General features: G+C 37.6%; 1 protein-coding gene across 2 annotated transcripts in view; it reads right to left on the bottom strand.

The window, feature by feature from the left end:
* STARD3NL (STARD3 N-terminal like) overlaps window positions 1-20,571 on the bottom strand; it is a 35,496-nt gene that overhangs the window by 4,401 nt on the left and 10,524 nt on the right. Inside the window, exons 2-8 of one of the 2 annotated variants that reach the window (XM_072412208.1) lie at window positions 12,200-12,374; window positions 9,181-9,466; window positions 7,313-7,390; window positions 6,181-6,258; window positions 4,647-4,700; window positions 4,444-4,561; window positions 859-957 (exon numbers count right to left, since the gene is read on the bottom strand). In XM_072412208.1, the coding sequence (XP_072268309.1) occupies window positions 859-957; window positions 4,444-4,561; window positions 4,647-4,700; window positions 6,181-6,258; window positions 7,313-7,390; window positions 9,181-9,405 (652 nt within the window). In that variant the 5' untranslated portion in view covers window positions 9,406-9,466; window positions 12,200-12,374. The remainder of the gene's footprint in view (window positions 1-858; window positions 958-4,443; window positions 4,562-4,646; window positions 4,701-6,180; window positions 6,259-7,312; window positions 7,391-9,180; window positions 9,467-12,199; window positions 12,375-20,571) is intronic. The other variant, XM_072412210.1, reaches the window with a different exon arrangement.

The raw sequence follows: 20,571 nt of genomic DNA, 5'->3' as shown, positions 1-20,571 counted from the left end.
GTAGGTTGAATTTAATGGACATGTTATGTTGACAAAACAATAAGATAACCATATAAAAATACAGAGCTCAAAAATTACTGATGTATTTAGGTTGATTTTACCATTAAAAACAAAGAATGAATAAAAGTATTAGTAAAATATTATAGTTTAAAATAGACACTAGAGGGAGCTATTTACTTAAAATACAAAACCTTATAGAACCTCTGATTTGTGCTTAGTTGCATTTTGCCAACACTGACATTTATGATTACAGTAAGTAGGGGATTAAAAATGCACGAAATTCCAGAATCTCCACAGAATGGAACCTACAACGCCAACATTTTTTTTAACTAAACACAATTTATTTGCAATATTGATAAACCTTAGCTTAGTATAAGAAGTCATTTGAAAAGTGATAATGTAAAAAAACAAACAAGCAAGCAAACAGATTCTTTATCTCAGTGACTATCTTCAGTGGCCAACTTTTATGCAAATTACATGCAAATATGCAATCTATCAGCACAGTGTGATTGGCTTAGTTTCAAGTAGGTGTAAAAAGATTTTTTTGCATCTCACTTCCAGATCACTTCTGACCAGAAAGAAATATTGTAATACTTGCCTGGTTGTTGTTCCATTATAATTATCCCTGAACAACACTGGAGCATGCAACAAACAATTCAATAATAAGCAATATGCTCTTCACCTAAATATGTGTCAAACCTCATGGATTCTGGCAGTTAAACATGTACTTGGCGCAAAACTGATGAGAGGGTACTTTTAGCAGCACAAACGAAACTGGATCCCAACAACAGTAAAATTTAGAACCAGCGGTGGTCAAGCAACAGCAGTAAAACTGTAAATCTACATATTTAAATTTACCTGCAGGAGATTCAGGAGGCGAATAGAACTGCCCATCTGATATTGGTCCAGGATGCATAAGAGGAGCTCGTTCAGAAACACTCTGTATCATAAAACGCCCTAAAAATAAACAGAAACATTAGAATTCTCAATCATCCTCCTATATTGGTGATCACAGGTCATGATATATATTTAGTCTTGGCTTGTAGCTCTGTGGAATAGTACAGTGCTTTACAATTATATATATGAAACAAAGAATAACTAAAGATCTATATGTTAAGATTTGATGTAAACATAATGGTCTAATATGAAAAATTAGACATTTAACTTATAGACCTATATAGGTTACATTTGATGTGTGCTGCAGTGTTCCAATGACAGCACTAATCTCGGCATTAGAGATCCGATTATTTTTTGAAAAGGAAAGGTTTTCCCTTTTTACCAGCCTGAGAACCATCATGCAGGGGAAAGCAGGAGGATAATTATGATTTAGGAATGGATGCTAGAGTTCTGTGAAAAAAATATATATATTTTTTGTTATTTATTGCATAGCTACATTAAATGGTGTTTTATATCTGCATAGAGAATATTTTAACTGCATGCCATCTGCTACAAAAAAAAAAAAAATATTCTAGCTGTCTGCTGAGATATTTGCACTATGCGCCCTATTTTGAAGATTTATACAAATCAGGTCAAGCCTGCATTACACAATTCTAACATTTAATCCACTCTTGCAGTCTTTATTTAACATACAAGGTAGGGGAAGATCCAAGAATATTCTTAATAAAAAAAGCTTCTTTCATACATCTTTAAATGTCTATTCAATGCAAAAAAAGAAAATAGAAATTACCATAGTAGATAATATTTAAAATCTCTGTTACATTTTTACCATCATCTGTTAAACACAACAGGAAGTAGGAAAATAATGTGACAACTCAAAATTGTGAATTTCAAATCACTTCTGCAAACTATAGTTACAGGGACAAATACAGAGGTGAAGAGGGGAGAACAAAAAAAAAAAACAAAAAACCCAAATACAGGGATTCTCACCCCTCATTACTGGATACGAGCAATGCTATGTCCCTCAGTCAGACTTCCATCAACTCATCTAAACAAATAACTTCAATTCATCAAAGCCACATCATCATGCATTTTCACCCCAGAAACTATATCTGGATGTGCATCCTCTCGGTGTGCTGATGGCACAAAGATGCAGATGTGTAAATTATGTCAGCTTCACATACCCCATTTGATGTACAGTCTTCCCTGTTTGACCACAGAGGCTGGAGTATACCTTGTGTTGAAATAATTGGGTTATTCACGGGTAGTGGAAACACTGGGCTGTGCATGTGCAATAAAATATACACAGTGGTGCAGATAACCATCAGATATGTAGTCCCAGTGTCAGGGCATCGAATATAGGTGTGTGTGCACCACCATAGCTATGCTGGAGATACAGTCCAAGGATATTTTTAAATGGTGATTAGAAATTTTACAGCAGGTTTTGAAAAAAATCTAAACAAATTCTGAAAGATATACGAATTTGAAGATACATTTTATTTTTTAGAGCATAATATTAAAAAGGCAGAATAATAAAAAAAAATATTTGTCACTATTCTGTACCTCCACAGTAAAATGACTACTGCCTCAGTAAATAGTTAAATACATCTGTATTATGTAATGTGGCATAAGCAAAGCTTAAACACTGCACAGATTCAGCTCCTGTTCTAGATGAGAGAAGGGAGTTGGCTTTATGCATGTTATTTACAAAACATAGCTGAAAAATCCTATGGGTAACAAGGAAACTCCCTGGAGAATAGTATAGTTCTGTGTCTACACTAATAACAACAAACAAAAGACCATAATTCAAGGACACAAAAACAAAAACATGAGGATGGAACCTGCACATTCACAGCAGTCTGCTACATAGGTTATATGTGAGAAAAATAACATGTTCTTAGATCATTAGATATCACAAGGAAACCTGTAAAGACACAAATACAGGAGGCTGCCTTTGCGGACCTTCCTCTTTTGCCATGCAACTATTCTGGCTCATAGGCAGAAATGATTGAAAGCAGAGGATCAGCATGTCAGCCATGCATTGAAATAGGAACTCAGCAAAGGCAGCACCTGTTATTCTTTCGTACCCAGTTTCCGTTAGGTCTTGCTCTGCTTGTAAAAAAAAGTGTGTGCAGAGAGTTTTCGACAAAGCTATAAACAGCTTTGCTGAAGCCTTTAAATCCCCATTTGGTTAGAGGAGGTAAAACACACTACTTTGCTTCTATACACTGTGATCATTTATTAACCGGATTACGATTAGATTTTACCTTGCTCATATTTAGGTTTGGTTAGGCAATCAATAAGTGTTATCTATCAATTGTCATGCAAAACATTGAACGGCAGAATGGATACTGTTGTGGAAATATCTACTAGGTACCCACTATGATACTGTCAGTGATGTAGATAGAGTGTCTACCAAAATTTATTTTTTGCTGCAAGTTACCTTTTTTTACATTGGTCTTGTACAGAGCCATTTGTTCAGAACTTTTTTTTTTAATAGCAAACTGTAGCTATTAATACACAATTGATAACATAATTTTTTGCCATTGGTTATTGGTTGGATTTAATATTCAACCTGTTCCAAGATCGGTTCCTGCGTCCTGGTCGTTAGACGAGGAAAGACCTGATCTACAGTGCTGCGAGCATGCAGTGCCTAGTGACAAGTTTACGGACAGTCTGCAAACCAGGGATGGTGCAGGGATGAATAGGAGGAAGACATCCAGAGCCCGGAGAACAAAGAGGAGACGTTGTGTGAATGTACACTGTACAATTTTGTACTTCTTGGAAGAGCCGGTCATAAGTGTGGGCTGTCAGTGAACAGGTAAGTCGCTAAATCCAGGTGCAGATGTTACACCTGAAAGGAATCCATCTTCATGTGTAAAACACTTTAAGGGCTCGGCATTCTTGCAACATAGAAACTGAATTTTGCTGCTAGGACAAGTTAGGGACTAATAAATAAATGCCTTCATTTTGGGAAGTGCATGGACTACTGCAAATGTAAAGGTATAGGTCAAACCAAATATAGATAGACAGGACACAACAGATTTAGATGTTTACAGTCTGCAGTTATATTAAATGTGTGACAATTTGCTTAGAATATTCTATAGATCTTTAAAGAGTTCAGCTCCTTTGCTTCCAATAGCCATTTGCTTTGATTTGAAATAAAATCAAGATTTAACATATTCACAGGGTACAGATTAGACTGGGAATTTAGTTATAATACATGAATCTGCTCATGATTATATCAGTTTTTAATGATATGAAAAGCCCTTTTAGTCATAGTTTGGATGAGACAGTCAGACAGGCGACAGTTACTATGAGGTTTTATCATATATTTTATTAGATTAAATCATGTGTAATAAAGTGGTTTTAGCATGATCTGGTATTCTCTCTGCATATTTTCTTTGTGGCTTAAAGGGATTTTGTTGTTGATTTAACCCTTGGTCACTGGAGCTCATGCACAGAGAACTTAGGTCTCTGAAAACACACTGGTTTTGGATAAGACTAATATTTTTCTAAACTTTGAAACAAAAAGTCATGACTTACGATTTTCCTCTTCTGCTTCTTGGGGTAAAACTTTAAAATCCAGAAACCATGCTTCTATCCAGGCCAAGATAAAGGACATGATAGGAAGTACATATCCGAAAGCACCTTGGTAAAATAACTGGGAAAACAAACAGACGTTATTAACAGTTAATTTTACAATATGCTGAAATCTAAGGTTTGTACGATAAAGCTTGAATGATTACCTTGGATACAATGACTTTCACTATCAGGAAGGCACAAGTTGCTGCTGTTGTTAACTAAAAACAAGAAATAAGAAAAAATGGTAAATTCATCTCAGACTATACTCCCACAATCACATTTTGGAAAACTGTAGACACAGTAACTAAGCAACTGATTCAGTTCTCATTCTTCTAGAACAGCATTTAAAACAAAAAAAATAATTATTACTTACATAAGGTAACCCTTCAACCTTCACTTATTATATAATGCCACTGGTAATTATTTTCTACATTTGTCCCAAATAAACTCTAAAAGAAGAATAAGAAGATTTTCTGAAGATTGGGCTGTTGCAAATATTCTCAGGCTCAATTCCAGATGAAAATATTAACCTATGTTGTAATTGTAAACTATGGGCCACAATTGTGTGCACGCTCCTAGTTGTGAGACCACACCAATGACCAGCATAGTTCCTAATCATGTGATCCCCATGACACCCAACTACAGTGGTCACTGGAAGTCTGTTCATAAACTTCTCCAGCCTGCAAATGTACACTTGCTTTGCAAGTGCTAATAAAGATAAGAACATGTACCACAAATAACAATTAAATATTAAAAAAAAAAAAAATCATGAGCAGTACATTACTTAAAAACCAAAATGCATGGACAAAATAAAAGACTAAGACCCCTTGCACACTTGAAGTAAATTGCAGCATTGTACCACAGGCTCAACTGTACTCCCAACAGCTCCCATTCAACTGTATTTTTATTATTAGATAGTATTCATTTAGCATTGACATATTACACTCAACAAAGTCCATAGTCAAATCACTAACTGACCCTCAAAGTGGCTCACAATCTTTAGTCCCTACCATAGCCATGTGTAATTAACGAAGTCTGGGGACAATTTGTGAGGGGAAGCTGATAAACCTAACTGCAAATGTTTTTTTGAGATGTTGGAGGTAACCGAAGTAACTGGAGGAAACCCACGCAGACATGGGGAGAACCTGCAAACTCTGCAAAACATGCAGATAAGTGTTCTGGCTTGGCCTGTATGAAAGCAGCTGGGAGCCACTTTGTGCACGCATTTGCATTGCAGTGGGAGTAACATGTTAGTTCTGGATTAGTTCAGTTGATTTTCCTCTTCCAGAAGTAGAGCTACACTGCCCCCGCAGGGAAACTAGTTGGCCTGCGGTACAGTTTACCAATCTTGGCAAAGCAGCATTTTGCTATGTGCTTGGGAGTTGCTAACCGTAAGGTTTTCAAACGCAAGTCTGAAAAGGACAAAAATAAAAGTAATAAATAAAAAATATTTAGGCAAGCTAGTTAGTCACAGCTAGTGTGAAATTGTATTAATAGCAACATAGAGGTCTAATTTTAAAGTAGTAAATTTGACATTCACCAAACACCCTCTGGTGGGGAATCAGTCCCTACCATTGAAAACAATAGACCTGGTAGTTTCTCTTCCGGAGAATATTTGGTGTCCCCATGATGACTAAAGCTAATAAGATTTTGTGTTTTTTTTACACATCAAATTTAGGAATTGAAACAGACACTTACTGCTACTGCCCACCAGTGGCGTAGTTTGCAAATTGCATATGCAGCAATAAGCACAATAAAGCGAAAAAATGACAGCAACTGTAAAAAAAGAAAGCAATTAGAATTAACATACAGATCTCACACGGCATAATAAAATTAAGCCAAATAATTAGGCTGTTATGGGTTCAGCTTATGGTGATATCACACAGAATATTAAAACACATGTAAACCTAGACCCTAAAGTATAAAAGTATAGCATGCAAATGTATCCTATTTCCTATATTTAAATTGCCTTTGTTCAGGCAGTTCCTGTTGAGGCTGAGAGTGACAAAACTCTCCCTTTTACCCAACTGTTCTCCTGTAGAGTCACCCATTCTTCCATTAGGGAGTACATGTGGCCATGCAAACACACATTTTATATACATGTCCCACTGTTGTCACCATCAGTGAACCCGCCCTGAGAAATCACATCTGTTGCAGTGAATGCAATGCAGCAACTTCAACTTTGGGACAGACAGCCTCACATTCTCATTACGCACACTTCTACATAATGCCCAATACCTAGTTGACTGCTAAGGCAATAAAAAAGGAAGACCACGGACCATAACATTAGCACCACTATGCTTCACAGTCGATTTGATACTCTTCTCATTAAATGCTTTCTTTACATTTTAGTTCCCAACTTTATTACATAAAATGCAGAAGAGGAGACTTTCTGCATTACCAGTCATCACTCCTAGATACAGCATGGAGGAAGCTTGTGGAGGGATTGTGTAGTAAGGCCAGTAATATTCTCTAGTAAAGGTCCCCTAGAATAATAGAGCATTAGATTCTGTGTATACAGGCAAGGGGATATTATTCATTTATTTTTATTTTTTTTAAAAGATGACTGGAGTGAAGCTTTTAGGAGGGCTTATGTTGTGTGAATGTTGACCTCCTGAAACCAAATTGATTTCCCCCATGGTTTTACATCTACTGCTTGCAGCTGGTTTAAATATGCAATAGAAAACCCACAAGTTTTTGCATTAGATGTAAACACAATAAACAGTATCTTTTAAATTTCACTATTTCCATTACGGAAGGAGGAAGTATATATTTAACACAGTGTTGTTTACATTTTCACTACAGTTCTAAAGTCCATAAACATACTTACAAAAATGTCAAAAAAGGAAAAGTGGTAGTCATATTGTAAAACTTCTTTCTGCAAGGCCTCAAGAATGTTAGTATTTGCCTAAGAGAGAAAAACATAGTTTACTGAGCATTCACATAATCACTTCTATATTGTACCAGACAAATACATTCCATTACTGCCAAATCCACAGCAATACGCTATTACTAACTTGTTTATATAATGTTTTTTAGAGAACCAAAACTCTTCAAGCAAAGATCTTTGGTAAAGACAATAGGCCTGTTTTAATAAAGTTCTCCAACGCTGGAGGGGATACTCTTTCATCAGTGAAGCTGGGGTGATCCAACAAACCTGCAATGGATTTCTTCAAAGTAATTTGCTAGCAAATGTTTCGACTCCTGAACCAGATCCATTCCAGGTTTGCTGGATCATCCAGCTTCACTGATAAAAGTGTATCCTCTCGAACCTTGGAGAGCTTTAATAAATCAGGCCCATTTTTTTTTTTTTGCTTAGTTTGTGATTAACTCTCTGTGAGGATTTTATACAGTAACTGACACCAAGCTGCCTAATAATATGTTGAGACAAACATCTATCCTAATTGCATTTATTAAAAATATGTACCTGTTCCAACGTACATAGAAATTCAACTTAAGAAAAAACTACAGTTCCTATCTCGTGTGTAACCCGGGGACTACCTGTATTCAAAACCACACTACAGTACTATTCACTGCAATCTTTGATAGCTTAACAGAAGCTTGTACTGTATTTTCATTTTTTAGAATGACTATATAGAAATTTAAAATTCAACAGTTCTTAATGCAGTACTTATTAGTCTCAGGGTATAAAGCCATAACAGATACTTTCAAAAGCCTGTTTTACATAATTTGAGCTATGACTACCAAAATGACCCACTGGGGAGGTTAGGAACCAGAGACAGCAATAGTGCTTAGGGTTGCAAACAGAGAACTAAATAATTAGTTATAAGAACTGCAAATTTGAATGATTATTACTTCTCTTCTTTGTTTGCATCTAAAAGTTGATTATACTTACAATTATTAAAAATACAGTTAATGTATTGGCAAAACCATATCAATGATCTAATTAGTAGAATTTTTTAATGCATTTTTAAAATCCTATTATTTATATATGTCACATAATCCTCTAAATGAAACCGATGACTAATTTCTTTCTTTTTTATTATTAATACTGTATTATGTATGTAAATCCATTTTAAAGACTTGTACTGCAGCTAGGCCCCCAAATTTCACCATGTTTAGTTTGCATCCTCAGTATTACACTTATTTCACAGCAACTTTACAGTGGTTTAAGTGATTTTCATGTAACACAAGCGTTAAGAGAATCTAACTAGTTTTTAAGGGTATATATACATGAAGTTTTTGTTTCTCCAGGGAAAGTCAGCAAAGGACATTCACACTGAGATGGCACAAACACTGGGGGAGAAGTGTCCTTCCTTTCCCTGGAGAAACAAAAACTTCATGACGGCCCGTAACTCTAACGACGTGAAACTTGCAATCACAGCTTCCTACTAAAAGAAAAAACAGTTTTAAGAATCACAAAGACCTGATATTTGCACAGTTACATACTAAGATATTAGGCCGTCATATGCCCCCACACTAATTTTTCTATTTCACCTGGAAAGGTGCAAAGCCAGGAACTTCTCATCACCCCCTTGTATAGATACTAATAAAAAATACTGAGTAACATATTTCGAAATCAAAATGCCTGTCTAATCATAACTTAAGATCAAATGGTGGAGTGGAGCCTACTAATTTTAGTAATGGTTGCTTTGCCAAAGTGTTTTTTAACTCAAGTTTATTTGGGCTTTAAAAGACACATTAGCACACTAAATATAAGTCAGGAGAGTAACTCACATTTAGTTCTATGATCCACAGCAAAGTGACAAACAAGACATCAAAGGTGGCAAACAGGCAGAAGGTTCTTCTGACATCAGAAATACTTTTCTTCCCTGAGCTCTCATAGGATTCAAGTCTGGCCACAAATTCAGCACTGGTAATGGAATGGACGTCATGCACAGAGCTGCGGGAACCCAACACACTGTTCTGGGAGTGGTCGGTGTCACCTGTTGGCAGGTTCATTATGAGTGCGATGAGAGTGACAACTTGTCTCTTCTATCATCACTTAACTGGATCTGCATCTCTGAAAATAAAATAAACAATTACCTATACTGGATTTACCAGCATCTTGTGCTTTCCTGAGCATTTCTCTATTCTACTGACTTTATTGCCCAATACACACACACACTTTAATTTTGTGGAGGTTGGGGAAAAGGACAAAGCTTACGCGAGTTCTTTTTTTAATTTATAGTTTCAATTGATAAGCTTTCCCCTCACCATTTATCCCACAAAACAAAAGTAAAAATGGCATTTGAATGATTTGCAATTCATTACTTTTTTTTTACATTCTACACTGTGTCCCAACTTTCTGGAAATGAGTTTGGAATAAATATTTAACAAATGCGGGAGAATCTGTAAAAAAAAATAAAACACAGAATCATTTTATACAGCTTGGTAAATTGTGAACATTTTAAAGTGTTTTTTTTTTTCCTTTCCAGAAGTGTACTGTTTTGTTATTCATCCTAGCTTATTAAACATTGTTAGTAGAATCAGGAAGATAAAAATAATAGGAGATCCTAGAAGCTCACACCCAGGTGAAGGTGCAGCAGTCACAAGACAACCAGGATACTCAGCAGAATGAGCGAGTATGTACTGGAATCAAAAACACTGAATGAGTGAAGCCCAGATCACAACAAACTATGTTGAATTGGAAAGAAATTGTGGGCAGGTGACAGCCCCTTTATTGTGACCCACCTGGCTTAAAAAAATTATCTGGGTTAAACATAACATTTTATAAAATAAAACAAATAGAATATTCTGTATATGAATACACAAGAACTAAAAATGTCATTCATTGCAGCTTATTTGTCTTCAGATGTATTGGCTACATTAGTTCTCTTTTTAAGCTGTGTGCATTTTCTGCAAGTACAGATAAATACTTGCTGTTCCTTGAACCCCTTTTTGACCCTTTCCTGATCATTTCCAGGAACACTAGAATAAATAGGTACAGTATTCACAGCACTGTACTTGTCTATGGGGACAAGCGGGCTAGCAAGGGGCACCCTGCTGTGTTGTCCTGAATAGGAAAGTACAGTGATTGTCCCCTTTGGATTCATTGAGCTGTCAGGACAGACAGATGAATGACATTGGGAAGACTGCTGTACATGTTAGATTTTCGCCAGAGACGGTCTTAGACAGCTTTCATGGGAACAAGTGTTCCATTGTTTTGGTAGCAATTTTTGACTTTACCCCCCACTTTCCCACTTTCATCCTCTGGTGATCAGAACATCCAAAAGAGCTCCCCCTACATACACAGCAATAAAACCCTGGTAGAGCTTAAATCCCTCACCACTTTATATACAATTTAAATCCAAAATTTTGCGTTTAGTTGTACATTCTTTGTACTAATTTGAAATCTAAAACAAAATTAGGCTTCACAGCTACAACTACAACCCCTTTCCAAATGAAATTGGTATAATGCTTTACATTTTTTGGGGAAATAGGAACAGATGAGACTGACATGCTGTGCAGCATATGACATGTATACAGGGGATGCCTGTCATTTATACATGTGGCAGACCTGTCAGAGAGAACTGCAATGTTAACTTCTGCTTACGTCAACCCAGTATGGGAAGAGGGGACTTTTCTTTTGCATGTATGGCAGCTAATCAGGCTCCCCACTGTTTCATTTCCACAAAAATAAGGGAAGAGATAAGGTAACAGGACACCAACATGCACACACCCTTGCAAATATTTAAACAATCAAAATAAAAGGTTGAGTGGCACAAAAAACAAAAATAAAAAAAGTTTCTTTTCAAGCCATTTAGGACCTGCGATGAGCTTCAGCCTTTTGCCGTGGGGTCAACTGCAGTCAAAACTGTTCAAGGGAATGGGAGATGTTGGAAATCAATTTTTGCATGTAACTGCAACCAGTAGTTTACAGAATTGCATTGTGGCTGCCTGCAAAACCAGTTACCCGCAGTGGGTTTGCCAATCCTGGGCACACAGCAGCAGTTTGCTGTGTGTAAAAGAGATGTCAACCACACAGGGCCCATAAAGTATATACTTACCTAACCATAATTTTTTTGCAATGCAGGTTATGATTTCACCATCCTTCCAGCAATTTTTTTGGTGAATGGAGACCAACCCAAATCTTGCAGAGGACAATCTAATCTAGTAGAAGAAAATCTTTTTTGCAGAATTCAGAATTCTCATTATTCCTAGGATCTTATGGTGTCACCTCGCTGCGGCGCCATGAGAGGCATAAGGTAAGTATGCATGTAAGTATGTAATCTATGTTTTTCCTATATTCAGGAAACGGGAGACCAGATCTAAAAATCAAACTTCATTTTACAGCAGGGTTCATTTGAACTTTCATTTCTCTTAGGAGTACCTTGAAAATCACTTTAGGAATAAGTAAGTAGTAAAACAATGATTTCAAACATATATACTGACTGTGGACAAAAGTAGAGAATGTTTGGATTTTTGGTTTATTAATAGACCAATCCACTGGATTGCTGATGCATTGGTCATGCACGGTCCACTAGATCCTCATAATATGTACTATTTGCCATAGAATAAGTGTTTTTATCTAGAATGTATGCCCCGAACATATTCCAGCTAAATATTGGTAAGATTAACAAAAACTGCATCCATGTATTCAAATGATCCCTTACTACAAATGAATTTTAAATCTAACGGGTGTAAAAAATCTAATGAACTTTAATCCAATGAGATTAAAAATCCCTATGTAATACCATAACCCTTGGAATTAGGGAACACAATATTGTCTATGCATATGTTCTACAATACTCACAAGGTATGCCTGTGTGTCAGTCAGAACAAGTCTTCACATTTCCCTCTGTGACTCTACATAACTTGTGGAAAACAAAAGTATTTTCTCATAGATCACATGCTGCTGGCAGCATTTCAGACACTTCACTTTTCTATTGTGATTGTGTTCTAGATGAAGGTTGTGTCAAGGAACTGAACTGCAGTGGGGAAGAAGAAGAAGAAGAAGAAGAAAAAAAAAAAAAAAAGGGTTTAGTTGTTTTACATAACTAAAAATACTTTTGCTGTTATTCTGAAACAAAACAGTGGGTGAAGATATCTAAGTCACATGCTCGGCAGATCTGTATGAGGAACTGCATAATTCCTACATGAGATTTTATCAAACCATAACATTGTAATGTCTAAACCAATTATAAATCAAACTTGTTTTCTATTGTTTGCAGAATCTACTTTATTGAAAGCTCAGAAATGGCCACATTCAAACCCCATTTAATAAAAGATGATCAAAAGTGATCACACAATGGATTACCCACAATATGTGTACTGGCATGTTTTTAAGGATTGTGTACATAGGACAAAGCATGTATGCACAGTATGCTCTCATATCAGCTTGTATTGGAGATGAGCCTAGAGCAAAATGCAACTAAAAAAAAATTAAAAAATGTGAGCAATCAGGCTTTTTATGGAAGAAACAATGAATGATCTCTTGTGCATGGGGGTTATGTCATTCTGGCCTGGCCAATAAAGAGAGAGAAAGATTCCAAAACACTTAGTAACACTAAATATATGTATGTCCAGTTTGCACTTGGAGATGCATCACTTTGAGGTATAACTGTCACCAAACTGGGAAACCTAAACTAAAGTATGTCACCCTTAGTGAAAGCTGTATGAACAAAAAAACAGTCTGCAGAGCCAGAGACATGGGCAGTTAAATTTTGTGGAAATCTTGACCTTCTGGTGTAAGATCTCCTACCTCAACTCATCTTCCATTAACATTACCGCTATGGCCCCATTTACATGATTGCAATGTGGTGACCCAATTATTGCGCATTGCTGATGCTGTTAAATCTGAACGTGGTGCATTAAATGCATGCATGTTACTAAACACTAACACAAACTAACCCGTGGCACATTAGGCAAGACATTGATTATCATTGTACATAATTGCATGGAAGTTTAATGAACCAAATCAGACCAAACTGACTTGAATGGAGAGCAGACAAAGAGGAGCTGAGCTTGGTTTTACAGTCAAAGTTTAGACAATACATATACATAACTTCTGTGGCCTGTACTGCTTTATCTACACATTGCTGAGTGCAAAGGCAACATTTTCTTGTGCATTTTTCACTAAATTTTTCATGTTTGTCATAACTTGAATAAAGGGCAAGGCATCGAAATTGCAGGTAGTCAACCACATTATCCAATACATTTTGGGAAGATTATCCCCTACTGCAATTTTTCTGTTATATTTACATACATATGTAAATATATGGAGTGGAAACTGTATCAGGGCTACATTACTAAAAAAGTATGTAACATACGTAAATATCAAGGGTCAGCATGTCAAACATCTGACCCAGTAGTGTTGTAGGTAGTCAGGATACCAAGGCTATGTACACACGTCCAATATTTGTTTCAGGGCCAGTATCGGACAAGAATCTGGTTTGTACACAGCACTCGTTCAACTTCGTTCATGAATCGGTACTGGCGGATCCACAAACGACCGTAATACAAGTGAAGGGGAGAGAGCACAGCGGTGTGTCACTCCATCATTCTACCCCCCCTCCCCCCTCCATTCTCCATAGAGCAGAGTGGTGATGTATGTACAGCCTTTGTTCATGCATCTTTCAGTCTTTTGCCGTTGGAAAGGATCTTTCATGATCCTTTCCAAAGAAAACTATTGAACATGTGTACGCAGCCTAAAGCACAAGCAGAATGGAGTCCTGAGCAGGGTAGCAGTTTGGGTCCTTATATCTTTAGCTGACTTTGTTAAGGTTTACATTAGGCAAAGGGGGAGCCTTCTTTTCACAGTATCTATAATAGTACGGCACCAGAAGACCCCAACCGAATAAAAGTCTGTCCTCTCTTGTGTAGTAACAGAGAGGTGCACAGCTCTAACCAACTGCGCTATTATTTTGGTTTACTGGTAAAATATGAAGGTTGTAGCTGGGACCCCTGGACATCCTTTAGATTCCAGACTCCTGCTCTGCTAAACAGCCTGGAAATGGTTTGCCAGAAATTAACTGAAACCAGAACATACCACCTTAAAAAAAAAAAAAAAAAACAACAGGAAATAGGACTTTTGAATCTTCATTTTTAACCCCGTTACAAACCCATTCACAAAAACAAAAATCTGTACCTGAAATTATATATGCATTTAATAAATGCACAGTGGCATTTAAAAAAGCTTGATACACTTGTATATAATTAGCCATAAGGCAAAATTATTATCGATTTTGGATTTTTTTTGTTGGTGCTTCATTATTATGCGTTTCTGTTTTCATTCCTAGCCACAAGACTTGTCCCAAACCCCTCAGGATGCAAAGTATTTCAAAAAAGAAAATGAACTCAGCTTTACAAAGGCATGCAAAATTGCTATGTCTCATGTGAAAAATAGCATGAAGAAGAAAAACCACAGTGCTGCAATAGACAGTAAGTCTTTAAGAAGTGAATGTGACTTACAAAATATGTACTAGTGGTGAATCAGTGAAGCAAATGTTTGGTCTCCTAAGCTGCATCAAACTACTTCAAGCAGCTTTTCCATTAAACCAGTTCTGGCATCCAGTCACCTGAAACTAGTGCTGTTCGAGGTCAGTCGTTTTATTTGTATAAATTTTTCAGCATGTTCTTCTACCAAGAATGTATCTGTTTACTTTTAAGAAGAATGTAGGAACTGAAGGGTCTTGTCCTAAATTCTTGACATGATTGCACACAAAAAAAATTGTCCTGTTTTTTGCCAGATTTATTACACCCACAATCACTGAAGAAGGTGGAAGTCCAGTGAAGTAAAACAAGGTAAATACCCTCAGCTAACAGCAATCTGATACTAATTGCACAACACTGGATTACTCTTTTTCTGTAAGATAAGTTTTTATGCGCTTAATGCATACTTTGTGAACAATTTCCAAACACACCCGCCTTGTTTCCCTAGTCCTGTGACTTGAAAACAGGAAAGGATCAGCAGCAGCATGATACTTCTGGTAAAGACATCAAACAAAATGACCTGTATGTCCAGTGCTGAAGGAAGTGAGAAGAAATAAACATAGTTTGAAACCCATAAAATTGGTAATACAATTAGGTTGCCTTAAAGAACAGGAGGGATTGTACACCAAGGTCTCTTTCATATGTAAGGTCTAAAACCACATGGTTGGCTGCTCCTGGGCACGAAGCAAACTGCTGCTATGTGCCTACAAGTGGCAAACCAGAGAGCAGGTCAATATTTTTGCACACATTGCCTAGCAGTTCCAATGTGGTTCCTTCTTCTTGAGTTGGAAAAGCAACCAGTTGACTGAAAGCCACTTGTTGCATCGATGACATTACATGTCTCTTTTGTCAAGTAGTACAACCTCCAGGTGTCTTTTTGGTTTTCTACCTTAATTTTCAAAGCTGACGTGTTTAGAATAATCATTTAAATAAAGTTTAGCGTAATATTGGCATCTTGTAGTTTATATTTATGTATTTTGCCTTAATAGAATGTGACAAACAAGACTGAATGAAGCTAAGCCTGGAAAAAAAGTCATGCCTGCCAAATGTACTTAAATTTTGACGTAATTTTTTATTTGTATGTAAGTTGTTTTACATTTAAGATAGAAACAATGGAATTAGTCTACATATAAATAGTGAGTAAAGATGAGGATAAGTTTAAAGAGATAATGTCCCTAGCTTTAAATAAAGCTCTGGTTACTGATAACCCAGTATAGTGATCCAAATCTGTGAACTTTACTTTTCCCAGGGTTTTTAGCAAACTTTAAAACTGTAGAGTAGAAATAGCTGTTGTCAATAGTGATGTGGTTCGGAAGACCTTTAAAGCATATTTAGTATCATTATAGTAAAAAGAAGGCCAACCATCTCTACATCCTAGAAATAAATGGTTTGTTCTATGTGTGGGTGAAAGACACATCCAGATATATGGATTGAGTTTCAGGGGTAGGAGTATCAATAAAGGCAGTTTCTGTTGGGGTTTACCTTTTCTCATCTCTTTTCCACCTAAGAGGGAAAATAATTTACAAAAAATATCCAATGTACAGAAAAAAAAAAAAGGTTGTGTAAAAGCTGAAGTTCATGTGCCTTTTATTTACCACCTCTTCTCCCCAATAAATCTATTACATAAAACATATTTGCTTTACATCTGATATTTTAGATCACCGAACATAAAAATCAGGTGTTGCAGGATCATGGGAGCTGCCCCCTGAAGACAAATGCCTGCAAAGATGAATTACTTCCATTACATGCTTCACCAAGGGAACATGGATTTTAGAAAAATTAAAAATTATGTTTAAAGAATAAAGGATTTTTTTAATAAAATGTGTAAATAGTAGTATATCCTTGTGTAATGGCAAAAGAAAAGTCTAGATAACTTATTTTACAGATTAAGAGAAGAAAGGAAGGGTGGGACACATCACAGTCAACATCAACTGTGTCACTGTGAAAAAACAACTACAAGGCACTACCCAGATGCAAAACATTGCAAGAACTAACATGGACCTCATTATTTGTTGCTTTGCATCATTATCTAGCCCTGAAGAGGAAAATGTATTTACAATTCATATGACTGGAATAAAGACATTAAAAGAAGGAGGGTTCCTAAGGAGTTGTTAAACTCCTGGCCTCCCCCATATACAGATTTATTCCATGGTTCCAGCTGGCTTCTTTTAATACTGGCTCTTCCCCCGAATGGATCTGTTTATACAGATAGTGTTTTTCTCCTCCCCCATTACTCGGTTACACTACCCCGCATAGGAGTACCGCCGATCAAGGCGGCGAATAAGGAAGTTCCTTACATTTTATATAGTTCCCCATAGACGACTGGGAACTAGCCCCCCCCAGCCGTCAGCTGACCTTATCCCTAACTTTCCATAGCCCTTCCTGACTGGTCCTGCTCCTGAATTTATAGAATCCTCCCCCTCATAGTAATTATTTGATATATTCCTCATTTCACGAACGTAAATATGCATCCTAAACAGATGACTAACTCTCGAGGTCTGACAATACGCTCTCTTAATGCCAAGGGACTTAACAGCCCTAACAAGAGATCACAACTCTTATATAACCAACATAAAGCTAAAGTACATATTCTAATGCTCCAACAAACACACTTTTGTTCCCAAAAGATCCCTTCACTACACAACCGCTATTATACCAATTGGATTCATAGCTCCAATCCTGACGGTAAAACTAAAGGGGTTTCCATAGCCTTCCACAAGACTATCCCTAATCAGGTACTGGACACTAGCGTGGATCCGCAGGGGAGGTATGTTATTGCCAAGATCTCCTTATGGGACAAAAAGTACACAGTAGCTTCATTCTACTCTCCAAACCAACAACCAACCACAGCGGCTGTCCAGTTCCTGAATAAAATTGTTGCTTTTGCGGAGGGCAATATAATAATTGGCGGAGATTTTAACTTCCCCCTTGATCCTAGAGTGGATACATCCACAGGTCATTCCTCTGTTTCCTATTCCAAATTAAACGTATTCAAAGCTAAACTACTTGATCTCCAAATGATAGACACATGGCGGGCTCTGCACCCTGGCGACAAAGATTATACGTTTTACTCCAACCCCCACGGATCATACTCGCGAATTGATTATATCTTTACAAGTCATAAACTTTTAGATTGGAAGCCGGAGGCCAGCATTGACAGTTGTCCATGGTCTGATCATGCTTCAGTCTCTTTGACCATTCAAATTCCTATGATAGGTTCACAAGAGTGGTCATGGAAATGCAATGATTCACTGTTCAGAGATTCTGTGTGCGAGCGAGCGGTTATAGATACTATAAAAAATTTTCTAACAGATCACGAGGCCGACGAGACTCCACTGCCCTTCCAATGGGAAGCCTTTAAAGCAGTTCTTCGTGGGGTGTTGATTCAACAGGGGTCCAGACTTAAGAAAATTAGATCTCAGGAAATCGCTCGCACGCTCGACAATATAAGGCAATTAGAAAGATTGCATAAAAGCAATATGTCCCCGGATGTATTTTCTGACCTTACATCGGCTAGAAGGCGATTATTAGAATTGTATGATTTTGCGCACCAAAAATATAGAGATAAATACCGTAAATCCTTTTACCAATACGGTGAAAAATGTGGCCGGTTGCTAGCTAGGGGACTTCACCCGAGATCGGCTGCAATGTATGTCCCTCATATTAGAAACAACAAGGGTAACCTCACGGCCTTTCCCCAGGAAATCTTATCACAATTTAGACAATATTATGCTGGTCTATATAATATCCAGGCTGTACCGCACACCCCATCTTCACTCATTGATTATATAGAATCCACTGCATTACCGGGATTGGATCCTGAAGTATCTGCAAGTTTGGAATCTGTATTTACAGTGGAGGAGGTATCTGCGGTAATCAAAAACACTCCGGCCGGTAAGAGTCCTGGTCCAGACGGGTATACGCCCAAATTTTATAAGTTATTTGTAGAACTCCTAGCCCCGTTTATGACTAGGGTGTTTTCATCTATATCTGGGGACTCCTTTTTTCCTTCTCAAAGCCTGGAGGCACATATTGCTGTCATACCTAAACCCGGTAAAGATCATTCGCTTTGTTCAAATTACAGACCAATTTCCCTAATTAATGTGGACGCAAAACTTTTCTCTAAATTGATAGCTAATCGACTATCTCGACACCTACCGACCCTGATCCATACAGACCAAGTGGGCTTCATTAATGGTAGAGAAGCCAGAGATAATACACTGAAGACTATATTACTTACCCACGCAGCTAAAATAACCAAAACCCCCATGTGCTTGCTATCGGTAGACGCTGAAAAAGCGTTTGACAGGGTAAATTGGGCCTTTATGTACCAATCATTACGTCAGATTGGTTTGGGCCCACTGATGATAGCCAGGATAGCCGCCTTATACTCATCCCCTACGGCTCGAGTACGGGTAAATGGGGGCCTGTCTACCCCATTCCCTATTGTTAACGGTACTAGACAAGGATGTCCACTATCCCCGCTATTATATGCCATAGTGATGGAACATCTTGCAGTAGCTTTGAGGTCGAACCCACAAGTGCAGGGGATTCGAATTGGGAAACATAAAATGGATATTTTGCCCAAAATGCTATATATCTTCCAAACGGTCCCGATTTACCTGCCCTTGGCCTTCCTCGGTAAAATACAGATGCTTTGTAGAAGGTTCTTATGGAAAATGAGACGTCCAAGAATAGCATTTCGATATATTACCAGACCTAAACACTGTGGGGGAGCGGGGGTCCCTGATATTAGATCCTATTATAGGGCGGCCCTACTAACCCGGGTAGTTGATTGGTTCCATAATATGGAAAGGAAAAGCTGGGTAGTTTTGGAAAATGCTCTATCTCCAATTGCTCTTTGTTCCATACCTTGGGTAAATAGATCCAAACTGCAATTTCCCCATCCATTACCCAGCATTACTTCTGATCTCCTACGAGAATGGGACAATCTCCTTAAGACGGATCACTTGTCGACTGCAGTAGGACCTATGACCCCCTTGTTTGACAATCCCTCATTTCCACCGGCAATGAATGCTAAAAAATTTCTCTCTTGGTCAGCTCAGGAGAATAGACAGTTGAGCAGTATACTCCAGAATGGAAGAATTCCATCATTCTCATCGCTTGGCGCCAGGGTGCAGAGGCTCCCCTCAATGTGGATGCGATACAACCAGCTATCCTCATTTGTCTCGACCTTTCTTGATAAGTGTCCTATACAGCGCAAACTCACGGCCTTTGAATCTGTACTACGTTCCCCTAATAGACCGAATCACGTGATATCACAAATCTACGAGATCCTGATTAAATTCCATACTAACAACGCCCCCACTTATACCAGATATTGGGAAAAGGAATTAGGAGAGGTTATCTCTCCGTTAGACTGGGAAAAAGCGTTTATTTTAACTCATAAAATGTCTCTTCCTTGTAAGGCTCAAGAGACCAATTATAAAATTATCTCTAGATGGTATCTTTGCCCCTTAGACGTTCATCGTATGTCTCTGTCCCTGTCCGATAGGTGTTGGCGGTGCCTTACCCATCAAGGCACAATGTTACATATATGGTGGGACTGTCTCAATATCCGTAAGTTGTGGTCTCTGATAATAGATATCTATAACAATGTTTCTGGTTCAGATTTGAGGATTACCCCCCAGATAGCCTTGCTATCTATTTTACCGGGGTCCATAAAGGCTAACA

This window comes from Pyxicephalus adspersus, chromosome 5 (genome assembly GCF_032062135.1).
Source record: "Pyxicephalus adspersus chromosome 5, UCB_Pads_2.0, whole genome shotgun sequence".
NCBI lineage: Eukaryota > Metazoa > Chordata > Amphibia > Anura > Pyxicephalidae > Pyxicephalus > Pyxicephalus adspersus.
This window is presented reverse-complemented; position numbering and strand designations above follow the sequence as displayed.